The sequence below is a fragment of the Lytechinus pictus genome, chromosome 12, assembly GCF_037042905.1.
Source record: "Lytechinus pictus isolate F3 Inbred chromosome 12, Lp3.0, whole genome shotgun sequence".
Taxonomy (NCBI): domain Eukaryota; kingdom Metazoa; phylum Echinodermata; class Echinoidea; order Temnopleuroida; family Toxopneustidae; genus Lytechinus; species Lytechinus pictus.
This window is the reverse complement of record NC_087256.1, coordinates 23,317,536-23,340,453: the sequence shown is the minus strand read 5'-3', so window position 1 is coordinate 23,340,453 and position 22,918 is coordinate 23,317,536. Positions and strand designations below refer to the sequence as shown.

At 36.9% G+C, this 22,918-nt stretch overlaps 1 protein-coding gene across 6 annotated transcripts in view; it reads right to left on the bottom strand.

Moving 5' to 3' along the window:
• The window catches only part of LOC129272280 (cytosolic purine 5'-nucleotidase-like), a 40,625-nt gene that overhangs the window by 16,789 nt on the left and 918 nt on the right, over positions 1–22,918 (bottom strand). For 2 of the 6 annotated variants that reach the window (XM_064107983.1, XM_064107984.1), the window contains exons 2-5: positions 18,931–19,005; positions 17,894–18,050; positions 8,148–8,329; positions 1,199–1,275 (exon numbers count right to left, since the gene is read on the bottom strand). In XM_064107983.1, coding sequence (XP_063964053.1) covers positions 1,199–1,275; positions 8,148–8,329; positions 17,894–17,994 — 360 coding nt within the window. In that variant the 5' untranslated portion in view covers positions 17,995–18,050; positions 18,931–19,005. Of the gene's footprint in view, positions 1–1,198; positions 1,276–8,147; positions 8,330–10,233; positions 10,772–12,179; positions 12,493–17,893; positions 18,051–18,930; positions 19,006–21,830; positions 21,904–22,918 lie in introns of those variants that run through there. The other 4 variants (XM_064107986.1, XM_064107985.1, XM_054909425.2 and 1 more) reach the window with 4 other exon arrangements.

Below are 22,918 nucleotides of genomic sequence, written 5' to 3'. Positions count from 1 at the left end.
TGTTGTGGCCATGCATCGCACTCGAGGGTATTTGCAATATACGAAAGTAAAAGGCACTTGCGCCGAGTGCTTTTGCATGTTATTGTGAATACCCGAGATACCTGCATAGCCAATAACATCACAAATGTTAAAATGTGCATTATCTTTTATAAAGGCAGTGAAAATTTGTAGTGGAAAGGTTGGTCGAATCCCTCCAAAATTTCAAGGATCACACAGAAGAATAGGTCATTAGGCCAAATCGACGCCTGCTGCCATTGTTAAGTACGCTACTTAATTCATGAGTCCACTATTTAAAGAGTGGATTCATTAATTCAAAACAGTGGACTAATCAATAAAACAGCGTGAATAACCACGGCAACAGGCATCAATTTGGCGCACTGTGACAAAAGCGCGCACTAGCATTAGACATTTTTTAATAAAAGCGGTAAATAAGCGTAATTTATACAGGAAACCTGCATAAATCATGGGTTCAACTAATGGTTTTAAAAACCACCTTTGTGAATTCCGGCCAATATGTCTTTTGTTGCTCTTGTTGAATAAAATAGGAGAAATTTAATGGGGATGTTTAGACTGGATATTTGTTATAAATTACATGTTTTGGGTTAATATGACTGATTCAAATTAAAGTCTGTAAAATATTCATATAATTCTTGTTGCAACTCTCTGCAACTCTCACCTGGGGAAACTCTTGTTTGCCTACACCCCATGTACTTCGTATGACAGCTGATTAAGTTCGCTCATCTTCAATATTTATAGAATTGTACTGAAAAGATCGAATTTTACTTGAACAGGATCACTGATGGAGGAGGGGGGGGTTGTTTCACATGAAAGTTGTCAGCACTGACAATTTCAGGGAATCCTTTGTTTTCATTGGTTCAGAAGCTCTGGCCTCTGACTGTTACTATGGTAACTATCGATGGAGAAAGACAACCAATCAGTGATGACAATATTCATTAATTCATTATTGCAAACATGTTCTTGTTGAGACTCTCATACTCCTGATCGGGGGTCGATATAGAGTTTAATAAAATCTTATCTTATCTTACAATATTCATGAAAAGGTCCCCTGACTTAAAAGGTGTACATGATTTCGATTCATTCTTCTCATATGATCATGATTGAATGATTTTTCAATGCTCATATCAATTGGCATGAGATTGCATCCGGTGAGCGGACTAGCAGAGGAAGGTTTGTTTACCTGAGGGTATCCAATGGCAACCATACGCTTGACAATCAATTCAAAGCCTAGCTGCTCGTATTGTGGAGATTTGTACACTGTAGCAAGAGAAAGAGAGAGAGGGGGGGGGGAGATTGGGATGGATTATTATCATTTATTTGACAGTACAAACACATCAGTTACAAAATCAATGAAGCCGCCCAGCATGAAAAATAAATAGGCCTGTTGCAGAAAACCTTTTACCTGATAAAACTCAGGTATTTTTTACCTGAGTTTTTGCCCTGTGTTAAAGTCAATGGCAGAAATCAGACTAACCTTAGTTTTCAGTTTTTACCGGAGTTTTCTCAGGTAAAAAGTTTTATGCAACAGGCTGCAGCAAAAATAACAGCGTTTACAGTATTAGGAAGAGGAAGAAAATGGAGATTTTTTCTTTAAAATGCAATTAATAAAATGCTCAAAACAACTCTTAAACTATATAGATCAATTATTGTCATGAGAGATTCTTTCATGGAGAGAAAGATTGGCTCGGATGGTTGTGCCCCTAAAATGCTCAAAAGAACCCTCGAATGGAAACTAAAGAAGAAAGAGGCCTGGAAAATCCCCATTCATTGCAATGTTAAAGTTTTTCCAACGTGCAGATTCAGGTAGTAAAAGTTGAAAAGTAGCCCCAGAAAATTAAAAAATTAAAATAAATTTTTGCCAGACAAGAACTAGGATAAAATGATGTGATCTGGATATATTTGTCTTCTACACGTATCATGTTCCTTGGTGTACACATACATAGACTATGACACATGTACATGTAGGCCTACATACTCTATCAAACAATTACAAAGAAAAGGAGAGCAGACACTGGCAGAAGTAGGCCAGGGCAAGCAGATTCTCCTTGGGCGGAGTATGATGAGGTAAGGTGTAGGGTTGAACGCTGATTTAACAGATCAGGTTTACGGCATTGCTAGCACAGTTTGTTGATGGCATCATACATAGAGATTTGTTATCCAATCATAGATCGCATTGCAATCATGCTTCTATTGACGTCTCTGGAATAATCCACAGTACAGTTGATTATCCATCTAGTCTGCAGGCACAGACCCTGATTGAAACTTTGATCAACAAGTGGGTCTCCACACAAGACTAGAACATTTTAAACATGCCGTTTCACTTTCCAGAGCAAGAGGTCCTTCAGTACGCAAGTCCTTGTAGGCTGCATATTCAGGCCATTTAACTCAAGTGAAGGGTTTGCACATCAGTCTATACTCTATAAAGCACAAGTTTGCTCAGTCTCAAAGACCCCGTTCTCATTACCGCCCTAAAACTAGTTTAGTGGAAATTAGTTTAACTTTTAATGAGAAGGGTTGAAGCAGTCTTGGAAGCGCTCTTCCAAACCAGTTCGGAAAACCACCTCGTGATGTAGTTTTCAAGATTGCTTAGCCTCACTAAACTGGTTTTAGCAGAAAATCTTGTGGAAGCGCCGTGGTGTAGCGGTTCTGACTCTCGCCTTGTAATCAGAGGGTCGTGTGTTCGAATCCCACCATGGCCTGGCGTCCTTTGGCAAGGCGTCGATCCACAATTTGCCACTCTCCACCCAGGTGTTAAATGGGTACCCAGTAGGATGCGAAAGCCTATATGTAGTATGCCTAGCAATCGAGTCTTGGAACTCTTGTTGGAATGCTCCCCAGGGAGTGGAGAAGGTGCATACATTGTATGCGGGCATGCAAGGATCCGATGACCGGGGTAATATATCTGTAAAGCGTTTAGAGACATTGTTCTGATACATGTGTTAAGGGCTATGCAGAAAATTATTATTATTAACTTAAGTTTTAAGTGTCTAAAATTGACAACATCTTTACAATGTACATGTAGATACCCTAACACTGTCAATGGAGTTATATAGGCCGACATGCAGAGATGGCCAACAGTGTCTGAGGTTGTTTCCCTTTTTCTCACTTCCACTGACTAGTTAAGTGTAAAAAAAAAAAAAAAAAAGGCTATATAATGGCAGTATACACAAGCTGAAGTGTTGTAAGCTGGACTTAAACAATGTTGACTATTCAAACACTCTGAAAATCCCAGGGTGACTCCCCATTGTTTGCTAATTAACACACGCTGAATCAACCATGTTATCATTCCTGTGTTAAAAAGGGGTCATGGCAGTACATGATGTACTGTATCATATTGATAAGGCAACGTCAGAAGTCCATCGCCCTCGCTCACAGAATGCATTCCAGATGTTATGTAGGCCGACATTACATGTATGCAGATGTTTGATATGACAAACTGAAATACATTTGAGATCCTACAAAGTAGAACAATGGATACCTGACCCTGCACGTGTGATAGACATGATCATGGCCACAAATGTCATAAGCATGCTAGCATCCATTTCAGGATTTTGAACTTCACATACATGTATCATCAAGGCACAAAACACATATATGTTGTCCCCGGGGGACCACTTCCATTGACAAGTGGATACCATGCGCGACCATGAGGTCTCGAAAAGCACCCTAAACACGTATTTTCCAGTTTCTGAAAATGCACCCCTTAGCAAGTATTGGCGTGTGAAACCCTACCCTTAACAAGTATTGGAAACAAAACGATACTCTTGGCAAGTTCCCTGAATTGACCCCCTAAACAAGTACGATATTTTTTATGCCACGGACGTCGATTTACCTTCACCTACATTATTGGGTTTGGTACAGCCCCACCTCCCACATCTCGCGCAAATCGTACTCTAAACACGTCCACGTAGTGTTGACTCTTGGGGCAAAAGTACATCCTTTATAAAACAATTTAGTCTTAATTTTTTACACCCTCGCAATTTTGACCCTATATAAACACGTACCTTTCCTATCGAAAATAGATACCCTTTTTTCATAATTTTAGTGTTTTTGACACCCTTATCACGTTACGTACGTAACGTGCCCTATCTTGAAAAAGACATCCTTTTTACATGTTTTCTTGGTCGCGCATGGTATCCACTCGTCAATGTAAGTGGCCCCCCGCCCCCGGATTTTGTCCCGGCTCCACAAGGAACTCCGAAAATGACCTGAAAATTACCCATAATCTGCAGGTTATTAAAAAAAGTTCAACCTGGTAAAGTGCTGATTTGATTCAAACAGTCAGACCGCAGGTCCCTATGCTAATGAGCAAAAAGGCCAGATTCATCCAAATCATCTCGTGGCTGAATCCTCCTCCTTGCAAAATCTCGTGATTCGTGAGATTTTCTTTCTCTAATAATTTACCTGTTTTAATCTCTAGTTAAATGAAATATCATTGCACCATCAGATAGAGTAAATGTTATTCTTTCACATTGGTCATTTATTTTGTATACAATAGTTTGAGAAAAAGTGAATTTCTGGCCTGAAAATGTGCCTCAAAACTGAAGTTTCTTCCTCTGTTTTCTTCTGCAAATTGTGCAAAACTTTTTATTTTGAGCCTCAATGATATATATATCACCATAAAGCTGAACTTCTGTACTTTCTCACAATGCCACTCTTGATATGCGGCACCTTTTAATCGGGTCAAGATCACACTTTTCCCACCAAGGTACAAGACGAGATTTCTGAAATTTTGTACTTGCATGAAATCCAGAGTTCTGATTGGCTGGATAAGGTTCACAGAACAACAGGCGCGGGTAGTTTGAGGAGATTACCACATGGGAAGTGTGACCTTCGCATGAGCCCAGGCAGTGGAACCGTTGGAATTTGCCAGTGTGTCGTCCCTTTGACCAATCAGAGTGCAGTATTCTTGTTTTCAAGCTGCTTTATGTACTTGGACAATGAAAAGTGTGATCTTGACCCGATTAAACCAATTCTTATTTTGAAACCTATACCCAAGGCTCGACATTAGCGGTGGCCCGGTGGCCCGGGGCCACCAAAAATTCACCTCGGGCAACCATTATTGATAAAATGTTAAGTTTTGGTGGCCCGAATCGGGCAACCAATAATTTTCAAAGTAGCGCAATTTTTCTCCCAATTTTGCACGCATTTATCAACTTTCTACAGCTCAAATTGCAAGCCAGTTCGTCATGCGCCTTTTTTGTTGATCTACACACAAATACACACACACACAGTTTGCATATTAGGCCTACAGCTATAGCATACAGTAGCTATTATCCAGCCAGCCGCGCCGGCCGGCTGGCGTGAGCTTTGCATGAAGCCACTGCATACAGCTGTGCTCTAGATCTAGCTCAGCATATTCAGACTCGGGGAGCTGCGATAAAAAATGTTGCTGCTGAGAAATCTTCCACAGAACTTTGAAAATCTAAGTCAAAGTCACCTTTTACACCAATGAAATGAAATTCTACAGTCTATATTACGAAAATCTGGTGTACCCTGATTATTTGCAAGTATTAAGAAGAGGAATTATGACCTCTCTTTTGACTCAAAAAGACCGATTTCCACATGAATTAATACACATAAAAACACATAGGCAAGTACATCACAGTCCCACGTGTGCATTTGTATGTATGTTGATACTTGGTTTCTTTCGAAGCTGTGTATTTTCTAGCCTTAAACAAACAGACAGTTTCTTTCTTTCTTGTTTATAAATGACTTCTTAAACCACTCTTGAGAAAGTAAATACTTTGGGAAGGCATTTCATTGATATGAAATGTGATTTTTTTTCCAACATTTTGGCAAATATAGGGAAGGACTTTTCTCACACTTTTTTTTCCAATATAGTTTTTGCCGTTTTCTTTTTTTTTTCTTTCATTTTTTTTTGACAGTGGTTAAACCATTTATACCCCTTCCCATTGAATATGCCTGATTATAAAAAAATTTGTTTCTACTGAAAATAAAATAATACAAACTAAAGGATATAAAAATAGAAATGTGCCATTCCCAAAAGGTAAGTGAAAATTATATGCTTGGCTTTTAATTATATTCCAGTCAGAATAGACTGTTGCCACAGCTGTTAAAAATATATGTAATGGCTTCTTAATTTTCCCCTTTTCCCCATTTTTATATTAACTTTGTTTTATTAATTTTTCTTTAATTTTCTTTTCTTTTTTCTCTCTAATTTTTTTCTTTTCTTTTTTTCTTTTTTTCCCTGTTCTTTGTTTTTTTCTTTCTTAATTTTTGTTTCTCCCTTTTATGCATTGTTCTAATTTTGCAGCATATTTTTCTGTGATTTTCTCCTTCTATATGCTGCAAAAGAGAAAACAGAAATAAACTGGATTTGGGGCATGCATAATCTAGGTTTTAGGATTCAAAGAAGAAGGAAGGAAAAACCATTGTTTTGTACATCTATCTGAGTTTGCTATGCACTATTTATTTACTTTACCATTATCTCTATACAGAGATTTAAAAAAAAGTCCACACAACCTGCGAACAATACAATTCATTTATTCACTTTCAATCATTTCATTTTTACAACGATAGAAACAATTATCAATTAGCAAAGTAAAATAACAGCAAACAAGGTTTACATACAAGATGTATAAAGTGAAAGGAACTTAGTGGTAGTGGCTGCAGAATTAATATTTCAGAAGTTTGTTTTATTCATTTTTAATGTTTTTCTTTATATTTTTCGGGCCACCAAACTTTAATATCGGGCCACCAAAAAAAATTATTTGATGGTTTTGGTGGCCCGAACGGGCCACCACCAAAAAAAGTTAATGTGGAGCCTTGCTATACCATTTTAAAGCATACATATTCAGCTTTATCATGATATAAAAATCATTTGGGCTCAAACAAAAATAAAGTGTGAAAATAGCAGTTTTTGTCAGGTGAAAATAATTATTTTGTAGCATATTTTAGATCACAATTTTAACGTATATTACAAAATCTTTGAATGAATTCAAACACATGACCTGAAAGAATGATTCTTCGTCTTTACAATGATACTAGAATCATGAAATTCGATGCACAATTAGAGCAGCAATGACAGAATGAAAAGAGGTGTTTTGGTTCGCATCAAGCTCATTAAATATGCAAAACTTCTCAAGTCATGAATATCACTTGGATGAAAGAAGCCACTTTTTTGGGACCTGCCTACTGACTGCAAAGGAGCAAGCAGACTTTATCTTGCACACATACATGTATGCTAGTATTAGAAAATTGGAATAATGCAACTGATGTGTTCATATCAACTGGGTAAGGTGTTTCATAACGTTGGTTGTGTACATTACTAGCGACTTTAAAAACAACAGGAGATCCTTTCTTGTGGTAAAATAAACCAATATGTTTTATTAATGTCGAGTTTTTAAAAGTCTCTTGTAACTTACTGTACGAACAGCTTTTCGAAACGCCTACCCAGTACTGCATACACTGTAGCTCCTACATTGTACATGTACGTGTAACCCCATCCATTCAAAGGCAATTTTTTGTTGCTGATTTGATATGAATAGAGACCTGCATGTGCATGTGCATGTACAGTCCATCTGTTGATGTCAAAGACTTTTATATTGTGAGCAATTTGTGTCAGTTCAGTCACTGGACCTGTACATAATAAACCAGCTCAGAGATGTAATACACAGAAAGTGGGTCTGCTGATGGAGACTAATGCAGAGGAAGTTCATCCAGGTCCCCTGCTAATACCAAACAGCTGATCGGACAACTCCCTGGGTCATATGTCATGGTCAGACTAAATTTCTAGATACACTATACGTGTAAGCCTATACTCTATTTTAAAGGGGTACATATTAACCTTCTTTGGTATTCCAATGATCTGGGGATGACTTTTCGGCCTTACTATTGCTAACGATGTTTACACCCTCCGCAACAACTGACACCCCCTCCAAAAAAAAAAAGTTTAGTGGTACTACAGGACCCCACAGACACTCGATTCTGATAATCCGGCGAAAAATATATATGTTTCGGGAGCTTCTTTCACAAATTACTGACTAAATCTGCATTTTCCAGGGCTCCTTTTCTAGTTTCCATGGCTCTTCAGAGCAGTTCGAGTGCTAAATCACCCCGAGCCCCATGTACTGTAATGTTCGAACTGCTGATAATGCCATACTTACTTGCTAGAGTGTAGTCCATGTCGAATCCAAAGAATTTGATTTTCTCCATGCTGAGACTCCTGTTGACGAAGACTCTCTTGTGGGCTTCACGTCTGTATTTCTTGATGTTGGCAGGTGAGGACAGGTAATCCAGCCCATCTCCAGCCTCATGGCTCATACTTGATTCGGAGCTCATCGCTCCACTGGAAACATAGACAAACAAACAAGAAAATACATATTTACAATCATATTACTTTAAAAAAAAAAAAACTGGGCCTCGTTGCATACAAGTTACCATTATAATTTTGCCATCCAATGGTTACTTGCATAAATTCTGATTTGCTGTACATGTAGATCAGCGTTACCATGGTAGTAACCATTGGATGGCAAAGTTATAATAATATGCAACGGGGGCCCTGAAGTTTCATGAATTGAAAATCCAGGGCTAGTTTTAGTGATCAATCCAAGGCTATGGACTAGATTGGCATCAATGTGTCTTTCACTGGCAACTTGCCTCGGATATTTTTTTAATACCATATTTAATTTTTCCCATTTGTGTTGTAATACATCTACATGTACATGTATGAAAATATGCCTATTTGAAATGTGGCCTTGCACTAAAAAATAAAAAAAGAAATAAGGCTTCAAAATCCATTGGTCTGATCTTGAGGAAGCATGCTACACTACAGTTTCTTTTGGGGGGGAGGGATTGTGCAAGTACATGTACAGCCCAGGGACCCGTAACAGAAAGTTTAGCAATCATCGTAGAACATTTTTTATGATTGATTGCATTGAGTACAATGTATTAAAATCAATTGTGAAAATGAAGAGTACAATTAATTGCTAACCTTTGTGTTACGGGACCCGTGTGTACAAATTATTTTAGTTTTCCCCCTGATCAGAACAAGCACGTACTTTGTACAGCACTGTTTTATAGATCTATGAGATACATTTACATCATGTACATAATCATTTAATCAGAATTAAACTTCGCTTGAATAACTTGTGTTTCTGTATTCAGGATCTACAAATGAGTAGCATCTATACATTATAGGATCCATGATCAGATACATAAAAAAAAAGAAAACAGAAAACTTAATTTGAAAACTTGTGGTTCTTTGAAATGCATCAGAAACATTTCAATGTTTTATGGCAGACAATGCATGTTTTTATATGGTTATACCAACACAATGTTTTTATACCTTATGTACAGTGTAAAAGCATTCAACCTGATCTGATTTTCAGATTTCATCAGAAAATTTCTTTTGAAAACTTCAGGGGTGTGAGTGGTCACAAATAAAAAGATTTGAAAAAAGCTGAAGAGCGTTGAAAAAGTCTGAAATAGAAAGAGCTCCCATACTTTTTGTACAGAGGAAAGCCAAACATAAGCTGAAATTACGCTGAAAATCAAAACAAAAAAGTTTGAAATCAGCTAAAAATCTGAACTCTCACACCCCTGAAACTTGTTTCTTTCAATTGGCTCATGGGTCTGATTTACTATACTGCTGAAGAACAATAGATGATACCATATCTCATCCAGTCAAAGTTCAACTTGTTATTGACTGAAAATGTGTTTGTCTAGTGATTACAACACAATAGAAGTTATTTTCAAATATACAGGGTGCATGCTCTCCTCTGAATACCTGAAAACCAACACCCTCTTTTCACACATATGGCAGAAGATGCATGATTAAGGTTCAAGGCAGAACATTGAAAAGTATGATTATTCATTCAGCCTACAGTACAATGGATGGTGGTCAATATTTCACTCTCCAATAAACTGTATATATGCCTATAATAATAATAGTAATATGGTCCATTTACATGTATATCTAGCACAGCTACTATATGACTATTGGGGTATTATTACCCCGGCTGTACATGTAGCTGAGCCGCCAAATAGGCACTAAAAACATTCAAGGAATAAATCCTACCAGGTACCCCTTCACCTCACCTGGGTCGAGTGCAGCACAATGTGGGTAAATTTCTTGCCGAAGGAAAACATGCCATGGCTGGGATCGAACCCACGTCCCTCTGATTGAAAGACGAGAGTCGTAACCACTAGACCACAACGCCCCCACCTAGGCCTACATGTACACATAATTACCTGAAGGTGCTGGCCCGTGGCCGTTCACATCCATCATTCTGATTCACCTGCAGATGTCCATTCACATACACACTTATTCCAGACATGACATTCACAATTCTTTAATTCTATTCCTATCTGAGTGAGCTACAGAAGAGTCAATGAATGAAAATGCTTCAATCCTCAGGTATCAGTAACTAAATGATAAAGCACAAGCCAGATTTATCAAGCCCACACAAGGAATCTGAGAAGCGCTGAAATTCAACCCCTTTTTGGAGACAACTGAAAGCGATCTTGATCCTGGATGGTAATATGCGCAAATGACCAGGAAGCCAAAGCTTCCAGCTTGTCAAAGCTATTTATACCTAACTATTTTGGCTGCCAAGAGCAGTTCATTGCTCCATTATGTGCGGTTTAAACCTGTACGAGGGGGGTAAAACTTTTCCAGCCTTTCGAGAGCCAACCAATGCCCAAGCAGGCAGGAAGTCCTTCATTTGAATACAAGTCTCAGAGTGCTAATTCTTTAATCCACCTGACATGAAATAACAACATGAAATAGGAAACAATCCTCTAATCTCACTTCCTCAAAACCAGTTCGTGCGAACTATCATGGGAAATTTGCGGCCGGTTCACCATGTAAACATTTGTGTTTCAGTTAGAATAACTACATGTAGTTGTCAGAGCTGGTCTGGATCCAGGAATAGTTAATTTTCAAGAAGAAAAGCCACAAAACCTCACTTTAATACACCCTGGGATGAAAAACTATTCATCCCCATATTACTGTATTTTCTCCCAAAAAATGTATTCTATGATGAATACATGTAATCACTGATCTTGCAGATGGAAAAAAAAACATTGGAAAGATGTATCTCACTGTGGCTTTATAACAAAATTATTTTAAAAGACTTCACATTCCCATGATTGGAAAAAATATTTTTGTTACTTGAAAGTTGTACTTGAAAGCTACCTGAAATTACATTTTAATATACTTGTGTACGTTTCATGAAATTTAAGTCATATACACCTGTAGAGATTTCTCAATGAAATAGGATTTTCGATTTACAATAATAACAATAATAGAAACTTGGCTGCAGAAACTACTGTATTTTTCCAGGGCCAGTAGATCCGGTATAACAGTAATAATCATATTTTGCCCAAATGTTTTCTTCAGAAAAGCCTAGTGCAGGCTGAATTAGAAAAACAACGGTCCCTGGTGGATGTTTCATAAAGCTGTTCGTACAGGTACATGTATGTTAAGAGCGTTTTAAGAACAACTGGCAAACCTTTTTCAATAATCACTGATGAACATTTAATAATGAATATCATTTATCACAAGAAAGGATCACCAGTCATTCTTAAAGTCACTCTTAACTTGCGAACAGCTTTATGAAGCGGCCCCCTAACATTACATTTATATGTACAGATACATGTATGTAAAGAAGTCATCATTGAGAAAACATCTGCATGCCCCCAAACTTGATTCAATTGCTGAAGTACATGTAAGAAAACACCATATTTATAAAATTTAGGCAATCAAAGAGCAGTTCATTTGCTGTAGAAGCAGTTCTTCTTCGGAATTGGTCAAAACAAAGTACATCTCCTTTCTGAATGTTTTCTTACATTTACAAATGTATGTTTACACTGTACATGTATATCCAAGTATTATTGAGCTAATATTTTGTAATTCAGCCTTTGAAACATCATAATAAACACTACAATCATCAGGTCACATTGGGTTCACAGGCTACTCCACTCCTCAAAACTCATAAAGTGAAACCACTGCACAGTAGCATCATGGAGCTATTAGCTCCATGGCAGCATTCTGCTCTCAAATAGATTTATCTCAAGTATCCACACACAGCTACAGTATTACTTCCTCAATCAACAAATACATTCACACAGCCAGCCAATACACACTTTTACCTCCACCCACGTAATTGAAGGTTCAATTTCACGATAAACCTTACCAACATTTGTCAAATATCAGATCCATCGGTTTGTCCACTCGCCTCCTCTTCATGTCGGTGTTTATTTCTCTCAAAGAAGGTGAAAGTGTTGACAGATATAACGTCAAAAGTACACGTACATGCACTGCACTTCTGTATGATGTGCGATACCAATATTGTTGTCCCACGCAGTTATGCATAAATAATTACTGAATTCCAGGGTAGTACCTCAGTGCCTGGAAAAATGCATTTACATGTATCTTCAAGAGCTCTCTCCCTCTCTTCCACAGATCTACAACCACTGCTGTGTGGCAGTTTCCGACTGCGAATCAAACGCATTCTCGGATTATTAGGGGCATTGTGTTTTCAAACTATTGTCATTTCTCCTTGAATGGTTAAGCTCCATTGATTTTTAAAGTACCATACATGCACTAGACATGTGTTGATTGCAATATGTTTACAGGACAAACACATGATACATTATGTCCATGTACAGTATACAAATAGCGAATAGGCATGAGTGCGATGGTGCGAGATTTCGCATGAGGTGAAAGAAAGATGCTCTATTCAACGAGGCGTTAGCCGAGTTGAATAGTGTTTCTTTCTTTCACCGAATGCGAAATCTCGCACCATTGCACGAATAAGAATATTCGCTATTTGTGTTGTACAACGCCTCGGAGTTTAGCGAATTTATAAAAAAAACAAAGAGTTTTTCCTGCAGTAATCTATGAAAAGGGAGCAAAAATATGGAAAGCGAAAAGCAAAATCCCACAAGCGAACGAACACCTCGGGCGGCATGCAGCATTGCGCATTTAGCCAGCAGGCTATACGCGTATTGCACCTGCATTTTTACTGAGCGCAATGGATTGAATCGTATTGTGACGTCACCTCCTAAAGCCGTGCAACGGTACATTTTGGACGGTACATTTTGGATGGTACGTCTTTTGTGCAACGGTACGAATGTTTGACATTCAGCCTCCCATTTGCTCGCGTACAACAAGCTAAGTAGGCGTTGTACAATATTAAAAGGCACATGAAATGACATGTTCTCTTCAAAATAAAGTGGGAGGAAAAATCTTATCTTTCATAAAATATATCTGAGTATTTTCTTCTAATCTTGAAAAGCCTGCATAGGGCCTTACGTATGGGACATTTCAGAGGCTTTAATGACCTGAAAAATACTGTTAAATGACCCTGATTAGATTGAATACCCTCGTGTTGGTAGACATCTAGGAGAAGAATAATCATGCAAAAAATGGTGACATATGACCTTGACCTTTTAGAGAGAAAAGATATGCCGTTACGTATGGGACGCAGAAAAAAGACAATTTTTAAAACATTTTTTTCAAGTTGAGAATTCTCTGAAAGTATTTCATTTGACAACCTGTAACTTTAATGTGATAGAAGTCACAATACTCTATCTATTAAGGCAAGTTTCACTTTATAAGCCAAATCCCTCTAATTACAGACTCTAATTAAACAAATTAATGGCGTGTTACGTATAGGACAGTTACGTATGGGACAGTTACGTATGGGACATTTTATCCCCATACAGAACGTACACAATTTTCCCTATAATTAAAAAAAATGAAATAATTAAAATATGGGAATAACAAAAGAGTTTCTTTATTTTAATATGTTTTATTGAGACATATTTGATATGACTGAAAAGGAAATTAGCCATTTCAACATTTTTTTTTCTTGTTTTTCATGGTTTTTCATGAATTTCTTATGTATTTCTATTGTTTTCATTTTTTCATATTTTCAATTTTCACAATTTTTTCACTCCGATTGTTTTCATTAATCAGTATTCATAACAAATCAGTCTTTAAAAACTAAAGAAAAGGTAAATAATCACTTTTTAGAGCACTCCTGAAATGTGTTTTTCTCCATTCACTTTGTACAAAAATCTCCCCATTGACATTGTGTGTAAATGTCCCATACGTAACATGTTGTCCCATACGTAACAAGTTTTTAATTAACTTTTGATTAAAAAGTAAACTCTATTTTTGAAACTTTTTGTGGTATAACATTTTCATACTTAATATATTAGAACTTCCCAGAGATGCAACAATACAAGTATTGTATTATGAGAAATAACTTAAAAAAACATCCTCAAAATGTTACGTATGGGACATTCCATCTTTGGACAAGGCCTAATTTGCATAATTGATTAGATGACACAACCTTTTTCCCCCAAAAAGTAATAAGATGTTAGGGGGTCCATGTCCCACCTAGATGACTAAATCTCACAAGTTTTGTTTTTATTTTCTATGAGTTTTCATACGTAACGCCCATTTTATCAATTATGCAAATTAGGTGTCCTAAATTAGCATAAATATGCATATTATCAAATTTTTCTTAATGAAATTTAAAAATTCAACATTTGGGCTTTCTTACCCCACCAAAGGTAACTTCTTAAATTAAAGATGAAATTTGGCCTTCTGGGGTGACCTTTTCTTGGACTTGCCCTAACATGTAAAATGCATGTTCGTTCAAAAAAATTTCTAGATATGATGCATATTTATAAATTGATTTCTTGACAATTTGGTGTGTTCTCCTTTGATACAAAGGACATTTTGCAAATTTCCTGTAGAAAGTTATGACACTGTTGGACTTCCGTAGAGTTACGATTAATTGGATCAATCGTATCTCTTTGTAAGACGGGGCCCAGAAGTACAATTTAGGCCTGCATACATACTTGTAGGTACATTGTATAATGAACTTCATAATTTCATTGATAACAAATTTTTTTAGCCTACCATCTCTCTGAATTTCTGAAAATATGGATATTTCAAGAAACAGAAAAAATTTGACTAAACGTAACAAATTTGATATTTAAAATCAGACAGTAAAATATGAGGGTTACAATTACATGTAGCCTACAGTGCCTCCTCGGTAGAATTAATAATGGACATTCCTTACTTTTTTATATTTTTTTTGTTCTACATGTACGTAAATTCCCCAGGGCTCTAAATTAAACAACTTAGGTTAAAAAAATGTTCAACTTTACACATACAAGTCATCAACAGAAATAAGCCCTGATTACAAGCATGGACCTATTACGAATGGACATTCAACGAATCCCCTCCTTTGACACAGAGACCGTCGCCGCTAATCCTTTTATAAACAGAGCGCTGGCAGCTGACACCCATCAAGCCGGTCGTAAAACATGCTCTCACTGATTGACAGCGGAAATCAATTGTACGCTGCTCCTACCCATTGCGATGTTGTTCGTTCACTTTATCAAAAGCAACGCACAGCAGCGAACGTTAGCGCTATGAAAATGATAGCAGAAACAAGAAAACAGGCGTGCATAAACGTATTTTTTACGTACATCGCTAACAACCGGAAATGAAATGCATTGACATCACCTTGCAGATCCGTATATCTATGGCAAAAAAGCAGTTGAAATTCGACGAAAAAATCTGCGGAAAAACGTTAAAATCTCAGCTTTTTCGGACAGTATCGATGTCGATAGTAGCGCTTACCTTCGGTCAGAAGTTGATTTTCATTTGGGCATAAAATTCCACAGGATTGATGAAATTTAACGGGATTTTTTTTGATGGACAGACGACAATCGCACATTATAGAGAGCCTAAAATAATGTACTGAAAAACCGGATATGAATTGCGCATTGCATTCTAGGTAATGTAAGGACTTTCCCTATTGGCAATCGGGGCTACAACATGACCGTCTTTGGTCGAAAGAGGGCCAGTGATCGATCGGTGACGATCATCGGGCGAAAGGAGCTTGTGTAAACAATCACCCCGGGCGGTCGTTGTAAAAACCGCGTAAAGAGAAAGTTAAGGGTTAGACAGCAATTTTGACAGCTGGAAACAGGTGGTGGTCATAAAATGCTCTCGTTGAATGTCCATTCGTAATAGGTCCATGTTACAAGTAAGGAAGAATAGTGAGTGTCATACATGTATTTAATAGCTCACTCATTGTGCTGTGCAAATCTCTATAAGTACTGCAAGTTCATTCTACATAAATTTTCATTGTCTGTATTTTGCTTTGAATATTTTCATACAAGTACTTCAAATGAAACATCTAAATAGAATTACAATTACAGTAAATTTACATATTATACATGTTTATAGACTGGGCCTTTCTGTCTGCTTAAAGGTCAAGTCCACCCCAGAAAAATGTTGATTTGAATATATAGAAAAATCAAACTAGGATAACACTGAAAATTTCATCAAAATCAGATGTAAAATAAGAAAGTTATGACATTTTAAGGTTTTGCTAATTTTTCACGTACATGTACGTAACAGTGATATGCACAATTCAGTGGCATGCAAATGAGTCAGTTGATGATGTCCATCACTATTTCTTTTGTTTTTTTGTTTGAATTATACAATATTTCATTTTTTATAGATTTTACAATAAGGACTAACTTGACTGAACCATATAGTATTAAACAATACTAATTCCACATGTTCAGAGAAGAATTGTTTCACTTGACAATGAGGAGAATATTAGAATATTTCACATTTTATATAATAAAATACAAAAGAAATAGTGAGTGGATGACATCATCAGTCTCCTCATTTGCATACTGACCAGGACATGACGAAATACCTCCATTTGATGACACTATACCCCATTTTTTCTCAATGAATTCTCTTCTCCGAATACGAAAACCATACTGCCACAGGCATGCAATGTAATTATCAAAACACCTGTTTCTTGACCTCGGTCCGAAGATAACACAACAGCCCGAGTGCGGTCCGAGAAAACATGTCGCCATTTTTTATTCACTTACTTTCCTTATTTCGAGGTTGATTTTCTTCGTTCGAAATTGAAAATGGTCTAGCATTGAATTTCTGAATACAATATGCCTTTGAAAACATGATTAAATATCGAATACAATAATTTAATTCCGAAGGTCCTTCTACAGGCAGAGAAGACTTACGTAATACACAGCTGTTGTTTATCATTTCGTCCTTGGCTCAACACTCATAATCTGGCCTGTGGGGATTACCTGGCCAAGCGGGGTTGATCAGGCGGGTGTTTCATAAAGCTGTTCATGAGTTAAGAGCGACTGCATGGTGATCATGTCTTGCGGTAAATGGTACAAACCATTGGCGATGATCACCAGTCGTTGTTAAAGTCGCTCTTAACTTACGAACAGCTTTATGAAACGACCCCCAGGGCTTGGAAATGATGTTTTAGATTTTCAAATGCAAAATGGGGTGAAATACCGCAGTTTGCCATCTGATCTGCGGTCCGTTTTCAAACGGGGGTAAGACGTAATGATGTGCATATATTATAACTGTTTTGTGAAAGGTGGTTTTGAAAACCCACGGTTGAATCCATGGTTTATGCAGATTTCATGTATAAATTACGCTTAATTTAGCGCGCATCGGGCGCGTGTGTAAGAAACGTCCAATGCTAATGCACGATTTTGTCACAGTGCGCCAAATTGACGCCTGTTACCATGGTTATTACGCTATATTATTCATGAGTCCACTGTTTGAAGAGTGGACTCATGAATAAAAACAGAGGACTCATGAATAAAATAGCCTATCTAACCATGGTAACACGCATCAATTTTGGCGCACTGTGACAAAATCACGCATCAGCATTGGACATTTCTTACACACGCGCCCGATACGTGCTAAATTAAGCGTAAATTTATACAGGAAACCTGCATAATCCATGGATTCAACCGTGGGTTTTCAAAACCACCTTTGTGAATTCGGGCCTATAAAAAAAGTAAACAAACCTACCCAAAGTTATTCAAGGCGTATTGGTCTTCTCCGGGCATGCTGTGAGACTGATCAAATAGATATCCTTCAAGTTCAGGAAGACCCTGTCCCTTTCCAGTCATCAACTTCTGCTGATTTTCAAGACCTATACAACGTACACCAACTGAACACGTCTGACCTGTCAAGGCAATAAAGATTCGAATTCAGATCCACTTTTAATTAAAAAAAACTCTTATAAACACTGGGTGTTTTGTAGGCCTGTATGTTTAAAGGAGAATGAAACCAGCTGAATCCATATCAAAAAGAAAAATCCAAGAAACATATTGTTGAAAGTTTGAGGAAGATTGAATGAATAATAAGAAAGTTATGAGCATTTGAATATTGAGATCACTAATGCCATGTAGATCCTCCCATTGGCAATGCGACCAAGATCTGTGATGTCACACACGTACAACTCCCTCATTACTTTGGTACTTATTTCACTTATATTCTCACTTTTATAGAGTCTATCACAAGGTGAGGTGTTCTCTTCATGAGAGGACAAGTACAGAGGTTTCACAACATTATATCATTGATGAATCGTTTGTCATATGATTAGAATGAGCAAAAAGAGATGTTTTGGGGTATGTTTCAGTGTCCAAAAGGGGAGAGTTGTTCATCTGTGACATCATAGATCTCGGTCGCATTGCCAATGGGAGGATCTCCATAGCATTAGTGATCTCGACATTCAAATGCTCATAACTCTTCTATTGCTAGTCCTATTTTACTCAAACTTTTGTTGATCTTATTCTTTAATTTTTCTGCTTTCACAAAAGCTAACTTGCTCCAAGAGTTTAATTCTCCTTTAATGAGTAAATAAGCCTACAGATTGTTCATGAAGATACATGTACATAGGAATAGTATTATTCAAATCTGTAAAACACTTTGTGAAAAAAAATCAAATGGAAATCCAACCTTAAAATGATTTTTGTGAAAGGAGCTTAAAAAAAATAATGTCAACATAAAAAAAGTCTTGGTTGTTTGAAAAATTAGATAATTTTACAAATGATATTAATTACCGGTATTAAATCTGCTCCTCTGATTTACCTCTTTGGAGGTGAAAATGACTTACGTTCCACTTGAGTTGAATTCCCCTTTAATTTAAAAAGAAAATAAGAAAAAATGATATATTTTTGCAGTCTCACAGTACATCGCGCTTAATGCAAAATAAACAACATGATCTGTACACAATAGGACCCAATTTTCAACCCTTCCTGTACATCTGGAAATGTAAATGATAGGGCTACCAGTACTTTTAAAAGACAATGAATTTGAGATCAAACTTCAAGATCAAGGGGGCAGTGATTTGAACTTTGGAGATCACAAATGTATACATGTACACACACACACACACATAATCTTCTGAAAGATACAGGAAGTATTTTGTACTAACACATGCCTGTGCATTGAGACTAGTCTGATACCAAACACTCTGGATCCAGTGGGGCGTGTATCAATTGGCCGTATTCCACCAATGACATGTCTCCAACAGGCTTGATCTGCATGAGTGCTTGGGGGATTATTTACTCTCATCAGCTGTTTGGACCTTGATCAATAGAGTACAGCTGTGATGCAACCTTCAAAAGCAGTACACAAATCCATACATGCAGTATGTACATGTAGGCCTACTGTGTGAATTTGAATTTTGAAAGGCCTAAAATTATGCAAATTGTTGACAGCATACAGGCAAATTTACATAACAGTCAAATGTGTAGATCCATCCTGTGCACTTTACATACATGTCCCATACAAACAAAATAAATTTTTGGTCATTCAAGCCTTGTCAAAAGCATAATTATTAACCAAGATATGTATTATATGAGGTGTGAAATTACTTACATGTATGTATAGTGGCTGCTTACAGAACTAATTCAATATTATCATGTACTTCTGACAGGCACATTAATGTTCATGTACTATTGGGGACAAGGAATGTAGTTTGACACTTTGATCATACATAATAAATCCTATTAAACCTGGGAGAGTCTAAATAAAAATAAAATCAAATTCTCATTAATTTTCTTTTTTCCTTAAAACCTACATGTAGTTTCAAATTGCTACCAGTCCTGTACACTGCATGAAAGATAAATCATTTAAAATGCATATTCTCAGACTTTTCTGTGATCATTTTAATGAACATTACCAGCTCATAAAGTTTCAATGACGATTTCTTTTCTTTCTGAGAGATGAGTTGACATGGAAATGATATGAATTATGAATCTAAATTTTGTGATTCATGAGTTGATATGGAAATGATATGAATTATTAATCTAAATTTTGTGATTCATGCATAAAAAGTTTAAAATTGCTACCAGTCCTGTACACTGCATGAAAGATAAATCATTTAAAATGCATATTCTCAGACTTTTCTGTGATCATTTTAATGTTGCCAGCTCATAATGCTTCAATGACGATTTCTTTTCTTTCTGAGAGATGAGTTGATATGGAAATATGAATTATGAATCTAAATTTTGCGATTCATGCATAAAAAGGCAACAGTAATCACTGGAATCATTTGTCTAACATGTTTTGTAAAATTACTATTTAATTGTATTTCAAATTACGGAAAGCAATGAGAATTAAACTTCAACGGCCATTTCCCTTGTGTATATTTGCCATAAAAATGAGCAAACTTGGATGATGGCATCTCTGTTCTACATGTTCAGTACTTTGCACATTAAATAAAGTAACATGTCTGTTTAAATTAAACTGAATCAAATGTGTATACATTGTATAACAAGTCTCCCTTAATATTATAGTTGCACTGTAAATGAATATCTTAGGCATTAAATCAGTTGTAAATCCTTTTTCTTTCATTCTTGGTGGATAAAATTTTTACTTTGAATAAATATAATTTCAAAAAATAATATAAACGTGGGGATATGAGATCATCAGCTTGCTCATTAAATGTTCATGAAGACAAGAACCGTTTCACGGAAAAAATGCAAAGCCTTTAATGTCACAACTTATTGCTTGTCTGATAAAAATTTCAGTGTTTTGTTTGTCAGCTTTTATAAAAGTTTTAATCTGAGTCTACCTGCTAACTAACAGGCTGAAGCACTTAAAAAAAAAAGAGACACAGAAATTGACAAGAGAAATTCCAATTGACATTAGGCTTGGCTAGTAAGGAGGGAAGGAGGTATCAAATTACTATTGGGTATAAAACTAGAGAGTCGAAACCAAGAAACACAAAATCACAGGCAAATTAGATTTAAATAAAATCATTATAAGGACAAATCATGGCATGTGTGAAACTTTTTTGTCTTGCCAAACTAATCATAATTTCATTTTCATGAAATTTAGAATTAAAGTTTTCTAAGAAATACATTCCTGGCTGGCTGAGGCCTGAGCTGATAGATAAGTATATATAGTGAGTGATTAAATTACCGACCGGCCTTGTACAGTGAACACGCGTGTCTACACACGCATCACCCCCCCCCCCCCCCAAAAAAAAAAAAAAAAAAATCAACATTGCAACATCCTTCCAAAGCCAAGGGAAGATGATTGAAATAGAGCCAAAAAAAAACAAAAATTTAAAGCCTTTATTTTTATTTTCTCAAAGCAACAAAATGTTTTCAAAATGTTAAGTCAGTGTCCGTGAAGACCGTGATTTTAATTTTCCAACTTTTCCCACAGAAAACACACGTTCAGAATACGAAACCATTTTCAATTTCAAATTATCAACTTCAAGTTCAAGTTCAAGTGACCAAAATAGCCAGAGGGGTGCAATTGGAAGCTGATAAAAGAAAGCTAATCTCAGCAAAAATTTAATAACTTTAAATTTCATAGGTACTCCCACTGGTTCACCCCGACCATTCGCCATACAGAAAAATGTACGGGGTGGGACTGATCTGAGACCAGTGCCGCTAACACTGTCATTTCTATGTAGGAACGCGCGAAGTAAAAGAGTCTGACTTACCAATTCTTGTGTTGACCCAAATGCAGATTTTGGTTCTACTTAAACAGGATTCCAATGCCCAATGAGTCAAATATCGTCCTTCAATTGAAGATTTCTTTCTAAATCGGGTAAAATCATAAGGAAATTTTTCCTTATTCTCGTCTGGTCCATAGTCTCCTACGTAAGTATTTCAGCACGCCCTCTTGTGCTGAATAAAAGAAAGCTAGCCACTGAACAGTGGCAACCACAGAGCTGGTTACAATAAGCTCCTACCTGTTTCCGGTGAAGCATAATAATAGGAAGCTCCGCGATCCGGGGACTGTAGTCTTTTTCTCACCTGACACCACTAACATACCTAAGGGGCAGGGAGGGCACACTGCACCCCCTGACGAGTCACAACTCATGCAAGGGACGTACCCCTGCCCCCCTGACGAGTCACAACTGATCCCTGTGACGAGCCACAAGTGGCCCCCTCTTTTGAACTTGAAGACCTTTTTTTTTTTTTTTTTTTTTTTCAAATTTTTTGGCGGACGAATTTGCCCCCCCCCTTGGAAAATCCTGGGTACGCCACTGCCTGACACTCAATATTTTGTTCACTATTTTTTTTTACACAAGAATTATTGTTGTCACAGGCGGCGGAGGGGGGGGGTACACATTCAATACCCCTTAAATTTCAGGAGGAGGGGAGAGTTCCCCTTAAGAAATAAAGAAAAAGAAAAAAACAAAGAACAAAGACTGAGAAAAAAGTAAGAAATAAAAAATCAAATAAATTAATTTACGCTTAAAAGAAAAAGAAAGAAAGGGTAAGGGAAGAGGAAAACAGACAAATGATGCTCTGGATACAGAACTAGAAATATTATAGATAAGCCCCCCAAAATAGCCATTTTGAGTTTTTGGACTTTTTTATTCTTTAAACATGTTTATCTAGACGAAACAAAATTGCCAATCTGTCGAGGCTATCGAGACATGTTTACCAGAATGCATCACGAGTAGTGTGTCATCCATCCGGGTGGATGAACCTCTATGGCTTCGTGATATTTTTTTTCTTTTTCGATTTGTCACGATCAAACACCATTGAACGAACCAAGAGTAGTGACGGTCACCGGAGG